Genomic DNA, 21088 nt, shown 5'->3' with positions numbered 1-21088 from the left:
GTGAGTCTTATGTGTAGAGGCCGAGGAAAGCCACCATCCCCTACCTCTGGGCCCTCTGAGCTTCCTCTTCCCATTCTAACCCACCTTGAAAAGATGGCGACCGAAAAACAGGTCATCGTCACTGAGGAGCTCCCCAAGTTCGGTAGCCCCTCGGATCAGAACTCCTCGCCTGAGAGCTATCAATATGGCGCCAACAGGGATATATCATCCAACAAGTCCTTTTTCTCGTGGTTCGACCCCAATGACAGCCCGGCAGAGCGCCGCCTAGTACAGAAGCTCGACTTCTTCATCCTGACATATGCTTTTGTCGGCTTCTGGGTATGTTCAGGCCAAGTCCATGTCCCGAAGGGTCGAGGCCAATCTCGACTCTAACAAGCATACAGGTTCTGTACATTGACCGCGGTGTTCTTGCCAACGCCTATGTTAGCGGTATGAGAGAAGACCTCGAGCTTTTTGGGAACCAATATATCCAGCTTAATGCCGTATACAGTGCTGGATACTGCATGTAAGTACCTTTGTCCTTGGAAATGATGGCGGGCTGACCTCCAAAAGCTCCATGATACCAGCCACACTCCTCATCACGAAATACAAAGCACAGTTGGTTATTCCCGCTTGCATGTTCATGTGGGGTATATGGAGTATCTGCTGCTTCCAGGCTAAGAGTTTCCGAGAGCTGATTGCCTACCGCTTTTTAATGGCCTTGTCACAGGGTGAGTTGAGCATACCATACGAACGTTGGCTGATGAGAATGTCCTCATCACCACGCCGTCACTCTACACCCAAAGCAGCACGCTAACGTCAGATCAAGGTCCTTACTTCTGTTCAATTCATTATATTCTGGGTAGTTGGTACCGCACCAATGAAATCATTCGTCGAGCTGGTATATTCTATGTCTCCTCTGGCGTGGGCACCATGACCACTGGTCTTCTTGCCGCTCGCGTATACACCAACCTCAATGGGCACCTTGACCACGCAGGATGGCGATGGATGTATCTCGTCGCCTCATTCCTCACCTTCCCGGTCGCCATCTGGGGACTGACCTCTCTCCCCGGTACTCCCAGAGATGGCAAGCGTTGGTTCATGACTGAACACGAGTTCGGCTTGGCCAAAGAGCGCATGGCCTTGCAGGGCCGTCTGGACCCTAAGGGACTGACTCTTTCCAAGGAATCCTTGAAACGGTTCCTCGGTCGGTGGCACTTCTGGGTGCTGGTTCCATGGAACGTCCAATGGACTCTTGGTTTCTTGGGCATGAGTTCCGGCGCTCTGTGGTTGAGCGCACAGACACAGTATACCACGGCGCAAGTGAACAACTTTACTGTGAGTTTATTTCCCTTCGTCCTGTATCAAAACTTTGTTCCCGTTGTTTCATGGGGCTAATCGCCTCGTAGGCAATCTCTCCCAGCCTCGGCATAGTTTGGATTATGTCGTTCGCTTGGGTGGTAGATAAATTCGGCCGCAAAGCTATTATTCCAACCATTGCCTTTGCCTGTGGCATTCACTTCATCTCTAAATTTGCCTGGCTCCTGTTTGATCGGACAAGCTTTGGGTTTAAATGGTAAGCAGTCCAAAAACTTCTCATTCCGAAAATTCATGTTACTAATATTGTCCTTCCAAGGTTTGCTATTGTCGTCAACTACATTGAGGTGTCGCTCTCGCCTATCAATTACAGCTTAGCAAACATCGTCTGCGCAGCAGATGCTGAAGAGCGTGCCTTTGTCATTAGCTCTATGCTTGCAATGTCTACTGCTTTTGGATCATGGGTTAGTATCCTATCGTTCCCAACTGTAGAGGCCCCCAGATTCTTTAAAGGATACGTTATGGAGGCAGTGTTGCAAATTACCTACCTGACTTGGACTATTATGGTGGTGTGGTTTTCTAGCCGCGAGAAAAGGCAGAAGAAGAAGCAACAAGAGCTTAAAGGTAACCCTTGAGGGAAACAAGGGACTTATGGAAAGTCGCTTCAAGGGTTACAGCTATATTTACAATATTATGTGGCTCAACACCTTGTAACCAAGCTACAACTTAGTCGGCACTCCCTTTTCATGCGCAGCGATACACTATGTCCTGGATATGCACTAACGAAACCGAGTGGGCTTGTGAGCGCCTTGACTCTACTTAGCCGAGGCCTAAAACGCAAGCACCCACCAACCGAGAATGCCACGCTTGCCTAGATCGAAGCATACCTCAAATATAGGTAGTGGTCTCCTCTATTGCCGTGGCTAGATGAAACAGAAAGATATATTTCTCTCTCTAGAGACATGACCTTTTCTCTTCAAGCCCTCGGGCTTACTAGAATGAATACCATTCCAAGATGTATCATGAGACCTATCCCTCAGGCGCACACTTCAATGCTTAGGGACTTAAAGGTGCTTTAGAAACCGTAGAGAGGTAAGTGTAGATGTCTAATAATCCTAATATCTATCACCGTCTATCTTAACATTAATGCCTGTATTCCGTTGGCAAATAACATCTTGGCGTAGACGTAGTGAAAGCGCTCAATACACTCAGCCAAAGATGGTTGGTTCTTCTGTGGATTGCAGCGGAGATGTTGCAGCTCTATCTGGATCTGCGCTTCTTCCTTTTCTGCGACGGGCAAGTGGGTGATCTGGAAACGGTGACAGCCGCCAAAGATGAACTCGTCCGAGCCAAAGCCGTAGTCGACGTAGCTGGGCTCTTCTACAGAGGGAACAGCGGCGATGTGCTTGGTTAGCAAGCGTAACGAGCCGAAAAAGCAGCTTCCGACAGGAAGCAGATGGGTGTTGGGCACGTTGGCCTTGTTCCAGATCGTTACCGCGTCCGAGGGGATTTCAAAAGCTGCAGACTGTGAACATTGTAGTCCTGTCTAAGTTGAGTTCAACATGCCTGTGTATCTAGCTGGGAGAAACTTGTAGCCCCCAATACGCAAGATGAAGCGCTCAAAGCCAAAGACAAACCCGCCAAAGAAGCCGCTAGTAAAGAGCGAAAGCACTTTCTCATCGCTCAGTCCTGTGACCACTGACGCTGAAAAGGTCTGGGTGACAGCATCGGTGTTCAGGATATGGCCACGGGGATTGACCAACTTGGCAGACGACGAAGCGAGAAACTCGGGCCGCACTGGTAACGAATAGCTAGATTCGCGTAGCGACCGGATGAAGACAGCTCGTGGGATCAAGGGAGAAGTCATGGCAAGACATGGATGAAAGCGTAGAGATAGGATAGAGGGCGAAAAACGAAAGAGAATAAAGGGTGGTGAGCTGGGGTTTTGAGCAACGACCGGCGAGCTCGGCCCGGTTATTCCCGCACGACATTCGTTATTTAATTTGGCAATTATTCAGCTATAACGTACATGTATAGCGAGCCGGACAGCAAGCGAACCAGACACTTTTTTTAACCTTTAAGATAGAAATTACTATAAAAACATAATAAACCATTTAATTAATTAAAATTACTTACTATACTCTTCCCTAGATATCTTAATTACTACCTAATATAACCGGGCTTACTATAAATACTATAATGCCAAACCCCCGGTCGCGCTAACCTCCCTTAATTACCACTTCTCAATGATTTTGCTATTACCTATATATTTATATCTATCTAATTAATTACTTACTTTCCTTCCTCTATTATTATTACCCCTCTTTTTTATAGTTAGGTCCTTTTTACCCTCTAGCGCTAGCTTAGTATCTTATTTGCCTATTTAAGTTCTTTAACCCTAGCCTTAAGTAAGATAACCTTATAACGTACTTGATAAGTATGTGCACCAGACAAGTAAGTGCACCACTTGAATTTCTACCTTAAAAGGCAATTTTAAATAAATTCTTAAAAATTCAAACTAGGCTTAAAATAGCTAGGTTTAAAAAGTCAGGCTTATTGCATAATATATAACCTATGGTAATTTGTTTAGATTTTTATAAAAATTCTTACTAAGCTAGTATAATAATAACCTATTTACACTGTGTAATTCGCTATTTCTATATAAAAGAAAATTTTTAAAAATCTATAAAAATTATTTCTAAGCATTATATATAGTTAAATAGCTAGAAATATTTTTTTAATAATTTTAATAATTAAATCGCTAGTTTTAGAAATATAAGATTTCCATATTTTTAGTTATATAGTATGCTAGTGCATATACTTGTTTGGTGCACATGCTTATTATATACGTTATATAATTATCTTTATTCCCTTAGAAGAAAACTATATAGCTTTTAGAATTAATTCTAGGGAGCTATTTTTATGTCTTATAACTTATCTCTTAAGGTAATCTAACTAAGATTAAGCCTTAAGTATAATCTTTAAGGTCTTTAAAACCTAAGGGGTTAATAGTTTAGTTACCTCCTTAGCTAGTATTAAAGTCTATAGCTATATATTAAGCTTTAAGATAATACTTTTTAGGTTAAAAGAAATAAGCCTAGCCCCTTTAAAGACTAACTTAATATTTTTTTTTTATTATAGTAACATACATAATAAGCATGCGACGCATCCAAGTATGCGACGCATTTTACCCTATAGTGGGATTTATACCAAATTTTAAAATAGCCTTAAAAATTCTAAGAAATTTAGCTTAAGGTTTAACTAGCTAATAACTTAGAGTTAGACTAACTAAGCTATAAAAAACCTATTATAATTTTTTAAAACTTTTTAAAAAAATCCCTTATAAGGTAGTTTAGAAAAAGAATTATTCGCACTGTATAAGTAGCTTTTTTTTCTATTAAGAGACTTTTTTTAGAAATTCTAAAAAATTATCTATAGTTTATTTAAGAGTTAAGTTTATTAAAATACTTTTTTAAGCCTATAGCTATTTTATTGCGGCTTTTATTAAGCTTAAGAATATTAAGATTTAGTGCACAGTATAGGTGCGTCGCATACTTAGATGCGTCGCATGCTTATCATATATGTTAGCCTAAAATATAATATAAAAGGCTAAAAAGAACTTAGTCTTTAAAATATAAGTTATAAAGTAATATATATAATAAGCATGCGACGCATCTAAGTATACGACGCACTTTTCCCTCCTACACCTAACTTTTTAATTAATTAATTGATTTTTCTACCACTAAATATATTAGACCTAAATACTAAGGCTAAAACCCTTCTTGCCCTTTAAGCCCTTCAAAATGACCTAAAACTAAGCGTCTGACGCGCTGCAAAGATCTATAAGGTCTCCGAGCCAAGGCTGCGTCGTCGCAGACAGGGAATCCAATCGCGATGCGATTAGATTCCAAAATCACGCCGACTATCTGATCTAGAGGAACAGATCATAGTTCAGTTCATTCTCGACCTAGATTCGCGAGGATTCCCCCCCCGACTGCGTGCTGTTGAAGAAATGGCCAACCGATTGCTCGCCGACCGCGACGCATCACCCGTCGGCAAGCGCTAGGCTCATAACTTCGTCAGGCGACACGAAGAGGTTAAGACGCATTTTTTTCGTAAATACGACTACCAGAGAGCCAAATGCAAAGATCTAACTATTATTCGCGATTAGTTTAGGCTCGTAGAGAGCATAATCGCGAAATATAGTATTAACCTCGCTGATATCTATAACTTTGATGAGACTAGCTTTATGATAGGTCTAATTATAAGCGGAATAGTCGTCATAGGCATAGATAGGCGTAGAAAGCTAAAATTAGTATAGCCTAGAAACCGGGAATGGATTATAGTGATCTAAGCGATTAATGCGGAAGGCTGGGTGATCCCGCCGTTTATTATCGGTGCGGGCTAATATTACCTCGCTAACTAGTACCGAGAAAGTAACCTCCCGGGCGATTGGGCTATTGCGACGACCTAAAATGGCTGGACTAATAATGAGATCGGTCTCGAGTGGCTAAAACACTTTGACCGGTGTATAAGTAATCGATTAATTAGTTCCTATTATCTTCTGATCCTAGATGGCCACGAAAGTCACTACTCCGTTGACTTTGAGAGATATTGCGAGGAAAATAAGATCATCACGCTTTATATGCCACCTTATTCGTCTCATCTACTTTAGCCTCTTAATATCAGGTACTTTAACCTACTCAAGCAGGCTTATGGTCGAGAAATAGAGCATCTAATTAGATGCTCTATAACCCACGTTTCAAAGACTAAGTTCTTTCTGGCCTTCTACGCCGCATATTAGGCCACTATGACGGAAAGAAATATCAAGGCGGCTTTTAGAGGAGCCGGGCTTGTTCCTCTTGACCCGGAAAGTGTGGTCTTGAAGCTTAATATGTAGCTATGGACTCCAACGCCTGCCGAGGAGGTAGCTAGCCCTATGACCCCTTGGGCGTTAAAGACTCTAAAGACCGTCCTTGAGGCCTAATCTCAGTCTGAATACCTCGATAGACGAATCAGAAGGCATTAAAGTAGCTCCCCAGAGTCAATTTTAGGAGCTCTTAAGTCGCTTGCTAAGGGGACTAAGGCAATGATGCATAAGAATGCCTTATTAAGGTCTAAGAATAAAGACCTTCGAGAGGCAAATAAGATACTAAGCCAGCGCCGGAGGGCAAAAAGGACTAGACTATAGAAAAGAGGGGTAATAATAGTAGAGGAGGGAAGGCAAGTAATTGATCAGATGGATATTAATGCGCAAGTAGTGGCGGAATCATCGAGAAGTGGTGGTCAAGGAAGGTCGGCGCGACCGGGGGTTCGGCATTGTGGTATCTGCGGTAAGCCTAGTTATAATACAAGGACCTATTAGGTAGTAATTAAGACGTCTAGGGAAGAGTATAGTAAGTAGTTTTAATTAATTAATTGATTTTTTATGTTTTTATCTTAGTTTATAGTAGTAAGGTTTAAGAAAAGTGCGTCGCATACTTGGATGCGTCGTATACTTATTATATATATTATTTAATTAAATATTTTATTTTTTAATTATAAGTATTTTTAAATATATTAAAGTACCTAATATTAAGGGGCTAAAATATATAAGATAAATAAGATAATATATAAAGCCTAATAATTTTCTTTTTTTTATAATATCTCTTAAATTTAATTAAGTAATAACTTTTATAGCTATTAAGAATTAAAAGATAATAATAATTATTTAATTACTTAGCTATATATTAATTAAAGTACTTAAGCTACTTAAGACTAGTCTTATTATTAGTCTAGCTATTTTAGGTTATTATAATAGCCTAATCGCCCGGGAGGTTATTATCCTAGTATTAATTAATAAGGTAATATTAGCTAGTATTAATAATAAATAACAAGATTGCTTAGCTATTTATATTAATCGCCTAAATAACTATAATCTATTCCTAGTTTCTAGGCTATACTAATTTTAGCTTTTTATATCTATTTATACCTATAATAATTATTCTACTCTAAATTATATCTATTATAAAGCTAGTCTTATTAATATTATAAAAATTATCTAATTAGATATTATACTTTATAATTATATTTATTATAAGTATAAACTAATTATAAATAATAGCTAGATCTTTATATTTAGCTCTCTAATAATTATACTTTTAAAAAAAATATATCTTAAGGTCTAGGTATCGCCTAATAAAGTTTAAAGCCTAATACGTGCCAACTAGTAGCGCATCGCGGTCGGCAAGTAATTAATTAGCTATTTCCTTTATACTACGAAGCCAGGGGGGAAATCCTCGCGAATCTAGGTCGAGAATAAAGTAAATAAGGATCTATTCCTCTAGATTAGATAGTCGGCGTGAATTAGGAATAGTATTGACTCGGGCTTAGATGCCATTATATCGGTTAAACAGTGTTGAATGCTTGATTTGGTAGAGCTTTGCGGCACCTCTAAGACTTAGTTTTAGTGTATTTTAATGGGCTTGAAGTGTAAGAAGGATTCTAGCCTCTTTATTAGACTGTGATATGCTGGGTGGTTAAGAATCAATTGATCAAATAGAGATAATATAGGTTGAGGGATTTTTTGTCTGGTTCGCTTGCTGTCTGGCTCGCTATACATGTACGTTAGTTGAAAGTGATATAAGATTTTTAAAGAACAAACTTAAATTAAGAAGGTTGTATTGTTAATATTTTATTTAACTTAGTACTTTTGCATAGCGCAGCTCATCTATGCATTGCTGGCTCCGCGCATATGTAGATACGATTATAACACTCCCCTTTCAACTTGGGTCACAACATCGCAGGCTATCTCTTCGACATCCCTTCCAGTACGATCTTCTTGCTCAGTTAACTCACCAAGGGCCGAGCTTCAACTATAATAAAGAACACATTGGTCTCTAGATACGTGTGCCCGCAGCTACACGATCAAGTCCTAGTCTAGCTTCCTCGGCTTGTCGACCATGGTATTGGCACGATCAAAGTCGGCTTTGCAAGTGATGTGACTCGAGCTTACATATCGCAACAAGCTCGGTGAGTCTTTCTAGAAAATTGACTAATCTTTCAGGTTCGCCTTTGGAGATGGGGTGATGGAAGGTCATCAATGGAGGCCCATGGATAAACCGGTGGCGCATCAACCATCAAGATGTAGACTGGTCAACATGGGTGAAGCTGCTAGCGATTTCCGATAAGACATTGTTGACAAGGACGACTAGGCCCAAGACGAAGAAATACTTGAGAACGACAAAGACCACAAAGGGGAAGCAAGAGACCACGACCAGTTCCATAATGATTTAACCCCCTGACCTCCTTGTGAATTCATTATCCCCGAAGCTTTCGACGCCGATACTCCTCCCCAAGTACCTTCAGCCACATCCTCTTCGCGTCTTTCCTCGTACAGGGCATCTCAAAGGCCTCCAAGATCTCGCGCAACTACTCCTGCGAAACATCTCCGTAATGCAGAGCTTCAGCAGACAGGATTTGCTAGGGCATCCTTCGAAGACGACGAGCAGCCGGCGTCGTTGGAGCTTTTAACTCAATTACCGAGGAATATCCAGGAAGGCTACGGCATCTTGCCAAGAGACCTTCAAGGTGATGTATGTGTGAGGAAGCTATCTAGGTTATTTATACGAATCATACCCAGCTCGCTGGCGAACGTGTACGGCCGTGGATGTTTGGGGACAAACCCCAGTTTGAAGCCTCAGACCTTCCCGGTGTGCGGACCGTCCGCAAGATACACCGTCTAACCCGAAGATGCTTCAAGGAGAGCCTCGCGTATTGATCCCTCTCCAAGTCTCGAATAATACTAACATGGACACAGCCTGACTGCTGGGATCATTAAGGCTTACCGACCGGGACACGCACCGAGCAAGATGGTCGACTTCTGCATCTGCGTTCAGCCAGGGACGGCCTCGCCGCACCACGAAGCCATCCAATCCCGATACCTTAACTGACCAGGCATGTCGATTAACCACACTGACTGGGTCGACTTGACCAAGAATCCCATTGCCATTTCAATCGAAACAAAGGGGCCCGAATAGTCTTACGATACCGCTCTGTTGCAGGTGGCAACATGGCACTCTTCACAATGGCGCGGTCTATGTTGGGGCCGACGTGACCCTATCGACGCCATCGAGTTTCTGCCCGGGATCATTGTCATTAAACATGGCTGGTACCTTGTGGCAACCGATCTTGACAGATTTGGCAAGGCTTGCACTTTTGAGCGAATACAGCTGGGAAGCACAGAGTCGATACTGGGCATCTAAAAGCTGTCTATGGCGCTGCTGACATTGTGTCAATGGGTGCGGGGTCAGTGCTGGCCAGCTTTTCAGGCGGATATCTTGAATTTGGAAGCCCAAGTTGCTAGTGGTGAGACGGGCCAAGCATGACTGCCAATCAGTGACGAGTGATGATGGCGTTTGGAGATGCTGGGCTTGTTTTTTATCTTGGAGGAGCGCTACATGATACCTCTTCTGTCCTTTGGCTGCTTGGCGTCTTATTGTCACCTGTTGCGCAAAGTCTCCTTATTGGCGTTCTGGTGAATAGATATCGTCAGATGACGTCAAAGCGTACTAGGCGTCTTGCTGACCGTCGATCACATATCTGAGTATATTTAAAGAACCTTGCAACTGATTTAGGCTATCATCATTCTATCGTTGGCACTGCTAGTTACTCCAAAGTCCCTCACCATGGCATCAACAGCCTCCATCGATGTAGACGCCAAAGTTCAGAGAGCCCTCGTGGGCACCAAATTCGAGCCCTCATCCTTGACGAAACTCTCAGGAGGCTCCGTCAACTGGATCTATCTCGCCAAGCTATCGACACCATTAGACGATGGGACAACAGAGGTTCTGGTCAAGCACGGAGAGCCGTGGATGGCCTCCAAGCCCGAGTTTCCACTAGCCATGCTTCGCTGCGTACTGTCCACTGGAGTCTAACCCATTGTGCCATACCAACTAACTCGCCATAGAGCATTGAAGTGGAAAGCCTGAGGAGTCTGTCTGGTTGTTCCTCCTTTGGAAGATCTGCTTCCACGGATACCTACAACTTTGTCGCTCGAACACCAAACTTCTTCCACTTTGACGACAATGCTACCAACCAGATCCAAGAATTCCTACCCGATGGGATCAATTTAAAGGACTATATTCTACAGCATTACCCCCCTCCAACTCCCAAGTCCTTTGAACCACAATGCCGCCATTTGGGCAAGGCATTGGGTAAATGGCTTAGAGGCTTTATCGATTGGACTACACGACAGGTCAAACACCGACATGTCGTGGCCCAGAACGACTTCGCCCAGGACATCAAGCACATGGTCAACTTTTCATGGCTGCACGAACGCATCAAAGACTTTCTGGATATTCTCGACCCTGTAAAGGACATTCTTGGACAAGTTGAGCAAATGGCCGCTGCGGAGAGAAAGGAGGTGAGCAAGCACCAGGTCATCCATGGTGACTTTTGGACCGGAAAGTAAGCTCACTGACTATTGAATCGAACTTCAAAGGTTGACACTTGCTTCTCAGTATTATTTTACCCAATGTTCCAATCCAGCAAGGCACCGAGGTGCACATGTTGGTCATCGACTGGGAATGTACCCAACTCGGCTTGCCCAGTGTCGACTTTGGACAAATGATTGCGGAGATGTACGCTTTATGGCTGTACAAGTCCATCACGGCGGGGCTATGGATGATGGAGGGCTTCATCGAAGCGTATGGCGATGTCAGCCAAGACTTTGCCTTCCGCACTGCCATACAGACGGGTGCGCATCTGCTGTGCACTACCACGACGTTTCCGGGATGGGGAACACCTGAACAGGTTCAAGAGGTTGCTCGTGTGGGGAGGGATGTCATTGTACATGCCTGGAAGAAGGACGCTGCTTGGTTTGAGAGGGGTGACCTGGCATGCTTGTTCCGTAGAGGTTCGGTTTGACGTTCAGGCTCCGCGGTGAATGGCGCTCGAGATTTCAGTGGTGCGTTTCAGACTCGCGTTAGCACATCTGTTTAGGTGCGGCTGCGGGTCTTGGTAAAATTTCCCTTACTTTAAGAAATGAGCTTTAAAAAAAATTCTAAAAAATTCTAGAAAAAAAAAAGGGTTTATCATACAACACGTTACCTATGATTGACCCACTGCCGGTCTGGCTCCCTCCCTTGATGACAGGACACGTCAAGCATATATGATCACATAGAGACAGAGAAAGCTCGAGGCACGTCTTATATATGCATCTTCGCTATGGAATCCTTGTTGGAACCTAGAACATGCAAGAAATAATCACTAACGCCTAAATCCGGTCTCTGAACGATCGTCATCATTCTCCTTCACATCTGGCTGCAGCATCCCATCAACGACGATGCCTAAGATGACCATCCTCGTAGATCGGCAGTCTACCACACCTGTTGTTCTCGAGACCACTGACTCGCCGCCACGGCACCCTGCGGAGAATCAAAGCCAATCCCCTCCTCCCACCGTGATCCACTAGGAGTCTCACAGGGTCCGCTCCGACTCGGTCTGTGTGGTTCTCCTCAACAGGAGACAGAGCATCACGCTCCGCTGAATATTCCCGCCGGACCGAGCGGACTTGCGATAAGGCGTGGAGCTCCGGGGGGTTGAGATGCCCGACACGGCATAACCATAAAGCCGAAACTATCCCGCCGGAGACTTTTGAAGAATATAAGACCCTTGAGAAATACTTCGTCGATATGTCACTCATTCGCCATTCAATATCTTCATAAGCTTGATCAATAAAGACGAAGAGTTCTCCTATTGTCCAGACATAATGAAGGAAGCAATTGTCTCCTTTAGTGGGTTTCCGCAGCTCATGGCGTTTACAGTATCAGGATTAACCATACTGAGCAGATCAAAGGCCGCTCGTCGATGTGAGGGATGCACCCGTCCCAACTCCCAGGGCAGACCAGGTTCTCATCCGCGTCATCGTCTGCGGATCAAACCCGAAAGATGTCAAAAGTGCCCTTTATCTCCCGCCACAAAATTTCGGAGATGATATTGCTGGCATTATCGAAGATGTTGGAGAGGGCGTGACTGAGTTTCGCAAGGGTGACCGCGTCGCCGCTTTCCATGAGATGTTCACGCCTCACGGTGCTTTTGCTGAGTACTCGATCGCCTGGGCAAGATCGACGTTTCACATTCCCGAGAATGTATCGTTCGAAGAGGCTGCCACTGTCCCATTGACAGCCATGACGGCTGCGATCGGGCTATACCGAGACTTGGGGCTTCCACCGCCCTGGTCAACGGACGAGGATCGCCTTGAGACTGGCCCGCTTGTTGTCTACGGCGCTGGTGCTGCGGTTGGTGCGTTTGCCGTTCAACTGGCCTGCAAGAGCGGCGTGCATCCCATCATCGCAGTGGCGGGGCAGTCAAAAGACCACGTTGAAACGCTCATTGATCGCAACAAAGGCGATACAATTATTGACTATCGGCTTGGCCCTGACGCGACTGCGGCTGAGATCAGGAAGGCTCTTAAGGGGGCGCCTTTGCGTCACGCATTCGACTCAATCGGCGAGCACGGAAGCGACAAGATTCTTGGGGCTGTTCTCGAGCCTAATTCGAAGCTTTCCATGGTTCTACCAAGGGACAAGGCTAGAATTCCTAAGACTCCTGGTGTCCAGTGGCCCGCGGGATTCGTGGCGCCAGCATTGGAAGGTTTGGCCGAGGATACTCAAGTCTTTTGGACTGCAGTGGTTTCCATACATGGGACTTACAAAGAATTTGGTTACATCTATTTTCGTTACTTTAGCCTCGGGTTTCAGGAGGGTTGGCTTAGGTCTCATCCATACGAAGTTGTGCCTGGTGGACTTGATGGTCTTGCGGAGGGCTTGACAAGGCTGCTTGAAGGGAAGGCGCATGCTGTCAAATTTGTATACCGGATTAGTGAGACCCTTGGCGCAAGTCAATAGTCATAAGTTAATAGTAAATCAGTGGTACGTTTTAGGCCCGGGTTAGTATATATACTAAAGTATAGCCGTCGTAGTCAAGATACCTGCATATACCCTTGCATCATAAGGTCCTTTGGAAAGTAAAGACCCTCCGGCATATTCGGATCGAAAACATGCTTGCCTAGGAGGAGCAGGTTAGTGGTGAGGAAAAAGTTAATCGCTCCCAAGTCGATCTTCTCCATTAACACAGGCAAGTAGCCCTGTGAAGCATTTTAGCAAAGGAATCCCTGGTCCGCCCTCCAGATCGGCATCTGGCGGGTGTCGCATTGGAAGAAGCTCTCAGAGCTTGCAGGGGCTGTGATTGAAGGGCATGAGTGGAGCTTTGTGGCTAGTACACATGAGAAAGGCAGAACTGTGAGATCCGCTCGTTACTTCACGTGAATCTGTTACTAACAAACAATCAGATAATCTGGGCGAGCGAGGGTTTTGGCAAGACACTCTCGCCACTAGATACGTTCCAAGCTATAGCAGGAGTTCGACGGTTACAGAAGTGGACGGTTGATATGTATTGGCCATGGTATAAGCAATATGTCTCAAGGATATTATAACAAAGAAGTAATAAGATACCAAGAACCAAAGTCTCTTTGTGTCTATTAACCTACGTGGCATACGGAGCACATGTGGTTTTAATAGTAAAAGAGTATTTTGTTATGCATGCCACAATCCTGCGACTGTTACCGAGCATATCTATCAAGTCACTGTCCTGCGATTGGTTGAGGGTAATCTGGCACGTGATCTGGCCCTTACCATGTCATGAGACTCGTGCCGCATAGAAGATGCCTCTCCTTTCACGCAATACATCAGCACAACAACACGATGGCTTCCAAGTCGATCCTCAATCTTTCCAACGAGATACTTTTGAGCATTTTCGGCTACTTTTGTCTACACTGTCAACATGAATACAACCAGTCCTGGGACGACCGGCCATTTCGCTCTCAAGACTCTTCGCGAGGAAAACAACAACCCGATGCCAAGTCCTGGTACTCTATCGATAGGCATGCGCTCTTCTCACTATCATTGACCTCAAAACGGTTCCGCGATCTTGCGCAGCCCATTCTATACCATGAGTTTGTCTTGGGATATGGCGATTCGTGGCTCTCGGAGTCATACACTTGGGAAGGCCGGCTTGTGTCGTTTATTCGCACCCTGTCTCGGCGGTCGGATCTTGCTCATCGCGTCAAGGTCATGTATATCCATACATCTCTATTTGGACGCAATACGGACGAAAGTCGGACAGCCAATCGACTTGTCATTCTAGAGGCGGCACACGCTCTTGGAATAGACCTTCCAGAGGCCTGGAGACAACGCATGTCTAGGGTGACAGATGCCGAGAGTTGCGACTGGCCAGAAGTCTACCAAGTCTTTTTAGGCTGCTACCTTGACGACAAATGTGAGTTAACTGAGAGACAGAGGCGGCACCTTCATCGGGCAATGACCGACGGCTCATTTCCTGGTCGGCGCTGGATGAATGCGGAGCTAGTGGCGATACTGATTGCCCAAACTCCGCATCTCGAGTATCTTAGCCTCCAGGGGGACAACCGGTGGCCATCATGTGGGCTTGCCAAGTCTTCTCTTTCGGCTCTGGGGGTTTCCAACTTGCCTCTGAAAACGCTTGACCTCGGCATTGGTGGATACCCTATCATCGAGTTGGCTCCGGGCCTGGAGACACTGAACCTCCACCAATATACGTTGCATTTCGGACATTCAATTCCCAACATGCCAAGCCTGAGAACCTTGAGGGTGACAGATTCCCTGATGTTAGCTGTAACGCTGCGGAAGCTTTTGGATGCTTGCACCGGAGGCTTGGTGGCCTTCGAATACGAGGCTGCCAAGGACGAAACGCAAGGTCTTCGGGGCGGCCATTTTCAGGCATCAGACGCCATCGAGTATCTCGACAAACACAAAAGCACTTTGCAGGTGCTGCATCTTGACCTCAGCAAGCGAGACGTCCAGATGAGGAAGATCCCACCGGATTCGAGCCTCAAAGAATTCTCGGCGTTGAAACACATCTTTATCAACTCGATGCCGTTATTCGGCTTTATTCAAAAGCGTGAGCAGAACGCCGACTCTCGGGTCCTGATCCGACTTCTTCCTCCTTCAATTGCTTCTCTTACTATCGAGAAGAACCACTATCGCAACTTTGTCAAGGAAGCGTTGTTTGACTTGGCATACTGGAAAAGTCAAAACCCAGGCGAGTTTCCCAATCTTAACTGGGTTGCCTGTCGGCCGAAAAGCAAGTCTTCCACTTTGGCGTCGCTGTTCCAAGCCGTGGGCGTCAACTTCAACGCCCAGGTCCGGTCTCTAAGTAAAATCAAGCCTTATCTGAACGGCCCAAATGCTAGTTCAATTCTTGTTTTTCCGAACTGGGACTCGGACGATGATCTTTGAAGGGAAAAGGTAGTCACGGAGGCTAGGCGGGAGAGGAGCAACGTTACTGTTCACGAGACATATTTGTGTTCACCCTCAACTTCTATATATCTCGTGATCTATTGAATCCATGAATCCCAGTGTACATCTCCGACATGACCCCTCTCTTATATGAAAATTTCGACATTGCTTACTACTGGTTGAACCTGTACAAGCTAACTCAGACCTGCGCCGATGGCAAGATCAGCAATACTCTATGGGTTTACCCGCTCTTTAGGGTTGTATCCACTATACCAGGAGACAACATTCACCCAGCATGCTGTGATCATTAGCCGCAACTTCACGATACCCAAGAGAGATGACTTACCCATGGCGTACATGGAAAAGCCCTCTTCATTGTCTGTCAGCCTGAAATTCGACACTCGAATTAGTCTGTTGGAAGACACACCTGCATCCCTGTGACCTTGTCCTCTGCCATTTATGAGACATTGTCTTCCCCTCACAACCTCACGCATACAATCCACGCTTGTCGTTCTCTTGTCCACGAGTGTTGGGTCAGTAGAACTTCGAGGGAGTATACAGGTCAAGTCCACTGCAACAAGGTTAGCCTTGAACTATGGCCACGACGAGAACAGCCTGACCAAGTGTATTTCCGCCTCCGGTGAAGGCCTCAGCGTGCGTGGACTCATGGATGAAGACCTGAACTAGGAAGTCGCCCAGCCACTTGATACCGCGTTTTTCTTCGCCATGGAAGTCAGGTTTAGCCAGGAGATCGTGTGCTGCTTGTTTTTGGGCGTCTGTCGGCTCTTGGCCTACGTCGACGTGCAGATTGCGATAGTGCATGCCTGCAACTGAGCGCTCAGAATCGACTCGAAGCCACTGGGCATGGTAGGATGGGCAAAGGACCATAATCTCTTCGACAGTATCGTACAGTGCCTTGTAAGTGTATGCGTTGAGTCCGTCCCCGACAGGGACGCCAAAGCGTGTTTTGGTCTTGGCAACCGGGCCATTATCCGGGCCATCATCAGGGCTATCGTCCGATCCGCTGTCTTCTTCATCATCCGTATCATCGTCTGAGTCGCTGTCTGGATCCTCATCTGAATCGTAATCAGGATCATCTGGATCCACATCGCACACCAGCTTGCGCTGCACCCAACTTTCCTTGCCATCCAGAGTGGCAGATTTCTGCAGAACCCAGTACAGATAATCGCCTGACTCAGTAATGACAGCTACACAAGAGTTAGCAGGCATAATTTGAACGTGGCCAAGCGAATCTTACTGTCATCGTTCCCGGTCGCTGTGTAGTACATGTCAATCCTTGTTCCTCTTGAGGACGGATGATGAACTTGCCTTGTTCGTATGTTTCTCCGTTGCTGTTGGTCCTTGAAAGAACCTTGTTGTCGTCGCAGTAAAGGTTGATGTAGGGAAAACCACCACGTATCCATCTTACAGGCTCGCCGTTGAGGTATTTTTCAAGCTGATCCGTGATGGTTTGTGCTAGCTCTGTTTGTGAACGTTGTTAGTAATTCAGACTAAGGGCATACATGTGTCACCTGGGGTAGTCCTACTTCGTGTGCCTCTTAGAGTCTCAAAGCCCTCAAGATTGCCAGGAGCGTTTGCGCCAGTGTAGTGGGTCGAAATAAAGGCACGGTAACTAGCAAATGCATTGTGCTCATCAAACGTCCGTTGACTAGAAGTAAGCTTATCTAGTCTGAGCTCTCCAGACCCGTCATTTCGATAGAGGCCGATTGCCAGATCGAGATGGTCCACCATATTGGACATCTACAAGAGCGAGTCAGATGAAGGGCTTCTTGGGGAAATGGAGGGGCGGCTCATAGTACAATGTCCTTGGCATCCTGGATAGTTTGAGCTAGCAGAGGACTCATAGCCGAGTTTCCGCAACGACTGAAGATTTGTCGCTTGTCTAACGACCGGCTTTGCAGGTCGAGAGTTGTGTTGGGCATTGTGGGCTCATCTTGAAGAAAACCAAAAGCCTCCGTAGGGGCCGAGAAGACAAACCCGGAACACAGTAGAAGACAGAATAGAATGGAGTCAACTGTCAAACAGCGTAAAGACATGTTAAAAAACGTGTTGAGTGATTTGAATGGGAGGCAGAATGGTTACCAAAACATCTGCTACTTTTTGTGAAGCTGGGGACACCTGCTATCTATTCACGCGACAGCTCCTCTTGTCAATTTCCCATTAAACAGCCAACGACCGATATTCCCCAATATGAGTTCTTTGAGATCTGCCTTGCCACACCCGAGTGGACTCAATGGCACCACAGGTAGATCCCCATCCCCCAGGATGGCGGACGCCCCGGCGCTTAGGATAGAGTCCGGGCGTATATCGGGAGTAAGGCCAATTACATAAGCGGAATTTTCTTTAAGCGAGGGTTGCAACATGCGGTTGTAATCTCGCTGAGTTCTTGGCCTGTCAGCGGCCGCAGCTTGAGAGGCGCAGCGCAGGCTACAACCAACACGAGTTTCAAATATTCTGCTTGTGGGCCGACTGGGCCTTGACGATTGTTGCAGTTACATCAGAATTCTCTGAATATGTTGGCGCTAGCCAAATAACCTTGTTTGATGGTTCGGCGGTCAAGTATATGCGAAACGTTCGATATGCGGTTGGTTGGGCCTATCGGTCCTATAGAAGTGTCCGTTGGTTCGAAAACTGCAGGACCCTTGGGCCAACAGAGGCTGGAAAGAGGCTTTGATAACACTCGTGAGCTTTACTCAAACTTGTTGGTGCATCGAAGCTGGCAGTGCTCAGGGTATCGCCATGTTTCAGTGACATCAGGACTGGAGACTCTTGGAAATTGAGGTGTTGCCATATCATCCGCGCTTAGACGGGAGTCAGCCTCGCTTTGAAGTTGCTAATATTATCACGTTAGGTTTGGAGTGGCTTGCCTCTTTATCAGATGCTCAATATAGACTCATCGGCTTCCTCACATCAGTATCCTTTGTACTTCACCACACATTCATTCATCATCTCTCGTTCCTTTTCCCCTAATTCTCGGTTGCAAATCCCTTTGTTTTCTTCTAGATACCTTATTGTCGCTTCCAGAATGCAGCTGATAACTCCCTGGAAGAGAATCTGGGGAGGCCTTTGGCTCTTTGCAGTTGTCGACGCTGGTAGTATGACAAAGCTGGGCATCGAACGGACCGTGGCCAAGGGAGATACCTGCCTGTCGTTATCCCATGACTGCGGCATCACTGTCCAGGAGCTCGTCAGCCTTAACGGCGGAGACAGCAGCTGGTGTTGGAGTCTGCGTCCTGGTCAGAAGGTGTCATGCTCATCTCCCAAGGCATCAGAGGCCACTATTTATAAGCCGCTGGTCACTGTCCATCCTTCCAAAGCGCATCGAAACGCTACCAGTAAGCCACTGCCAGCTACTGACGCTGAGCAGACTGGGAAGAGTTCACACATTGGTCCGTCATCTGGAGACCATACCAAGGGCCATGCGAACGATGATGCAGCGCCGCACAAGCCTTCAGTCACCACCATCTTCTTCACCACTACCGCGGGTCATTTAAAGGCCATCACGCAATATTCGGATGGGCTGCAAGCCTCTTCTGCCACTAAATCACTCACTATTCTCAATGGGGAGGATCGCCCCCTCCCTGGAGGGCCTCCCGTTTCTGAGCCACATGTCAGCGCAGACGGGAACAAACGACCACTGAGGACATTCTCAACGGAGACGGTTCGAAAGAACACTGCCAATGAACTAGGGCCAGATCGCCCTTCAATCCTGGAGCAGCTATTCGCCGAAAAGAATATCGCCACAGTGGTGGTTACCATTGTATCCACCGTAATCACCTGTCCGTCAGACATGCCTACCCACCATACGGAAAATGAAACCACTGGCCGCCCATCTGAGACCAACCGCATCGACATCAGTTCCAGGAGTAGCCAGGTTGAGGCATCCTCACAGCGGCCCGAGTCCCAACCTTTGAAACAACCCACTATCGTGACTGAGATCGGTAGAACAAGTCCACAGTTCTCCGTCACCTTTACAACCTTCTATTCTTCCAGGTTCTGGAACTCATCTACGCCCGCAGCATCCGGGCGAAGTACTGGGCTTTCTGACACAGAGGGTTCAGTGGCCATGTCTCCCACTGGCACACGCATTCCATGTGAGACCAAGACGCCAATTTCTAGCACCACTCAAAGCTCCATTGGCAGCTATTTTGCTTCATCCGAAGACGCAAGAACCGTATCAGCCGCTCTGGGATCAATCACAACGTCGGAAACATCGATTGGCACTCATTCAAAGTCCAACAGTGGGACAAACAACCCATCCACTTCAGAAAAATGGCTGCCTTCCGGAAGGCCGGAACTATCTAGTGCCCTTACACCGCCCTCTGCTACATACGGGCTTACTACGACCGTCAATATGGTTTCCCAAACTGGCGAGAGTACTATCGGCCATCCAAGCGGTGCACCCGACCTTACTGCGAGTATCAGCCAAGTCACCACGGAGACCGAAAACTCGGATCCAGCAGCGTCGCCTGATGCCTCAACCAAAACAGGTAGCCAACAAGAGACAGAAACCAGTCCTGATGAAGAAGGGACTGCATCTGCGACTCAGCCCACTGGCTCAGATTTTACTTTGTCTCATGGTCAAAGCACAGTTACCTCCTCCCCTGGTACCACATTCACGACAGGTCAAAGTGCATCAAGCATAACTGACGGCTTACAAGAGTCTGCTAGTACTGGCCAAGAAAACACAGAAACAGATCCGTTTGCCACAGAAACTGGTGCTCTTACGACTGAACCAGGCACTATCGTCAGGGACCAATCGACAGTCGAGTCTAGCTTTACAACTCCCGAGACTGGCATACAGCCAACTGGTGAAGAGACTCAGGCCTCAAGCAAGCCCAGTCTTTCCATTACCGGGACAGGGATTGCCACTGAGCCTTTAACACACAGTGACGGCCAAACCACAGCCGACTCTGGCTTTTCAACAGCCAAGACGGAGACCAAGGAGGCGGCAGAGAGTACAATCATGGAGACAGCCCAGCCTAGGATCACAACTTACCAAACTTCTACTCGGGCCGGGTCTACTGCCACCGAGGCTAAGCCATCTTCCACAAGGAGTGATCTTGGGTCCACAGAGAGTGACCTTCCTTCCACGGAAAGTAGCCCTGCTTCTCATACAGAGACTGGCCATGCTTCAACGGAGAGTTTTTTTGCTTCATCAAAAGGCAACCTGGCTCCATCAGAGACTGCCCTTCCCACTACTGAGTCTGGAGTTTCGACTACACAGTCCCAGCCTGGGGTAACCACTGCTTCAGACAAGAGCAAAGCTGACACATGGACAACGACCGCCAAATCCGAGGCTGACGGCATTGTGACAAGAAACACTCCCGTTAGCAGCAGTACTGAAGGTCCGACCACAAACGATGAAGTCCCCGCCGGCTCTGGGTCTTCCATCAACACTGAGGTCTCTAGCAGTGCCGAGGAGCTTTCAGATGTTCTGTCACCCACAGGTAGCG

At 46.4% G+C, this 21088-nt stretch overlaps 5 protein-coding genes across 5 annotated transcripts; 4 read left to right on the top strand and 1 right to left on the bottom strand.

Annotated features, from left to right (window-relative positions):
- Window positions 1-93: 93 nt before the first annotated feature.
- On the top strand, window positions 94-1931 carry LRP88_14645 (uncharacterized protein; the record flags this gene model as incomplete). Its single annotated transcript, XM_083250983.1, has 6 exons — window positions 94-318; window positions 384-505; window positions 553-710; window positions 809-1317; window positions 1389-1555; window positions 1616-1931. 6 exons carry the CDS (start codon window positions 94-96, stop codon window positions 1929-1931), a joined length of 1497 nt encoding a protein of 498 aa, XP_083093383.1.
- An 8031-nt stretch (window positions 1932-9962) lies between these two features.
- LRP88_14644 (uncharacterized protein) lies at window positions 9963-13184 on the top strand (the record flags this gene model as incomplete). Its single annotated transcript, XM_083250982.1, has 4 exons — window positions 9963-10190; window positions 10244-10743; window positions 10797-11191; window positions 12127-13184. The coding sequence occupies 4 exons, from the start codon at window positions 9963-9965 to the stop codon at window positions 13182-13184; spliced, it is 2181 nt and encodes a 726-aa protein (XP_083093382.1).
- Window positions 13185-14039: 855 nt separating this feature from the next.
- Window positions 14040-15611, top strand: LRP88_14643 (uncharacterized protein; the record flags this gene model as incomplete). Its single annotated transcript, XM_083250981.1, has 2 exons — window positions 14040-14613; window positions 14986-15611. The coding sequence occupies 2 exons, from the start codon at window positions 14040-14042 to the stop codon at window positions 15609-15611; spliced, it is 1200 nt and encodes a 399-aa protein (XP_083093381.1).
- A 582-nt stretch (window positions 15612-16193) lies between these two features.
- Window positions 16194-17363, bottom strand: LRP88_14642 (uncharacterized protein; the record flags this gene model as incomplete). Its single annotated transcript, XM_083250980.1, has 3 exons — window positions 16194-16819; window positions 16899-17093; window positions 17144-17363. The coding sequence occupies 3 exons, from the start codon at window positions 17361-17363 to the stop codon at window positions 16194-16196; spliced, it is 1041 nt and encodes a 346-aa protein (XP_083093380.1).
- A 1294-nt stretch (window positions 17364-18657) lies between these two features.
- LRP88_14641 (LysM peptidoglycan-binding domain-containing protein) lies at window positions 18658-19679 on the top strand (the record flags this gene model as incomplete). Its single annotated transcript, XM_083250979.1, has 2 exons — window positions 18658-19506; window positions 19578-19679. 2 exons carry the CDS (start codon window positions 18658-18660, stop codon window positions 19677-19679), a joined length of 951 nt encoding a protein of 316 aa, XP_083093379.1.
- Between the last annotated feature and the right edge of the window lie 1409 nt (window positions 19680-21088).

Source organism: Fusarium phalaenopsidis (assembly GCF_050370095.1).
Source record: "Fusarium phalaenopsidis strain FUZ10S chromosome Unknown contig_32372, whole genome shotgun sequence".
Taxonomy (NCBI): domain Eukaryota; kingdom Fungi; phylum Ascomycota; class Sordariomycetes; order Hypocreales; family Nectriaceae; genus Fusarium; species Fusarium phalaenopsidis.
Note: the sequence above shows the minus strand (reverse complement) of the source record. Positions and strands in the feature narration are given on the sequence as shown.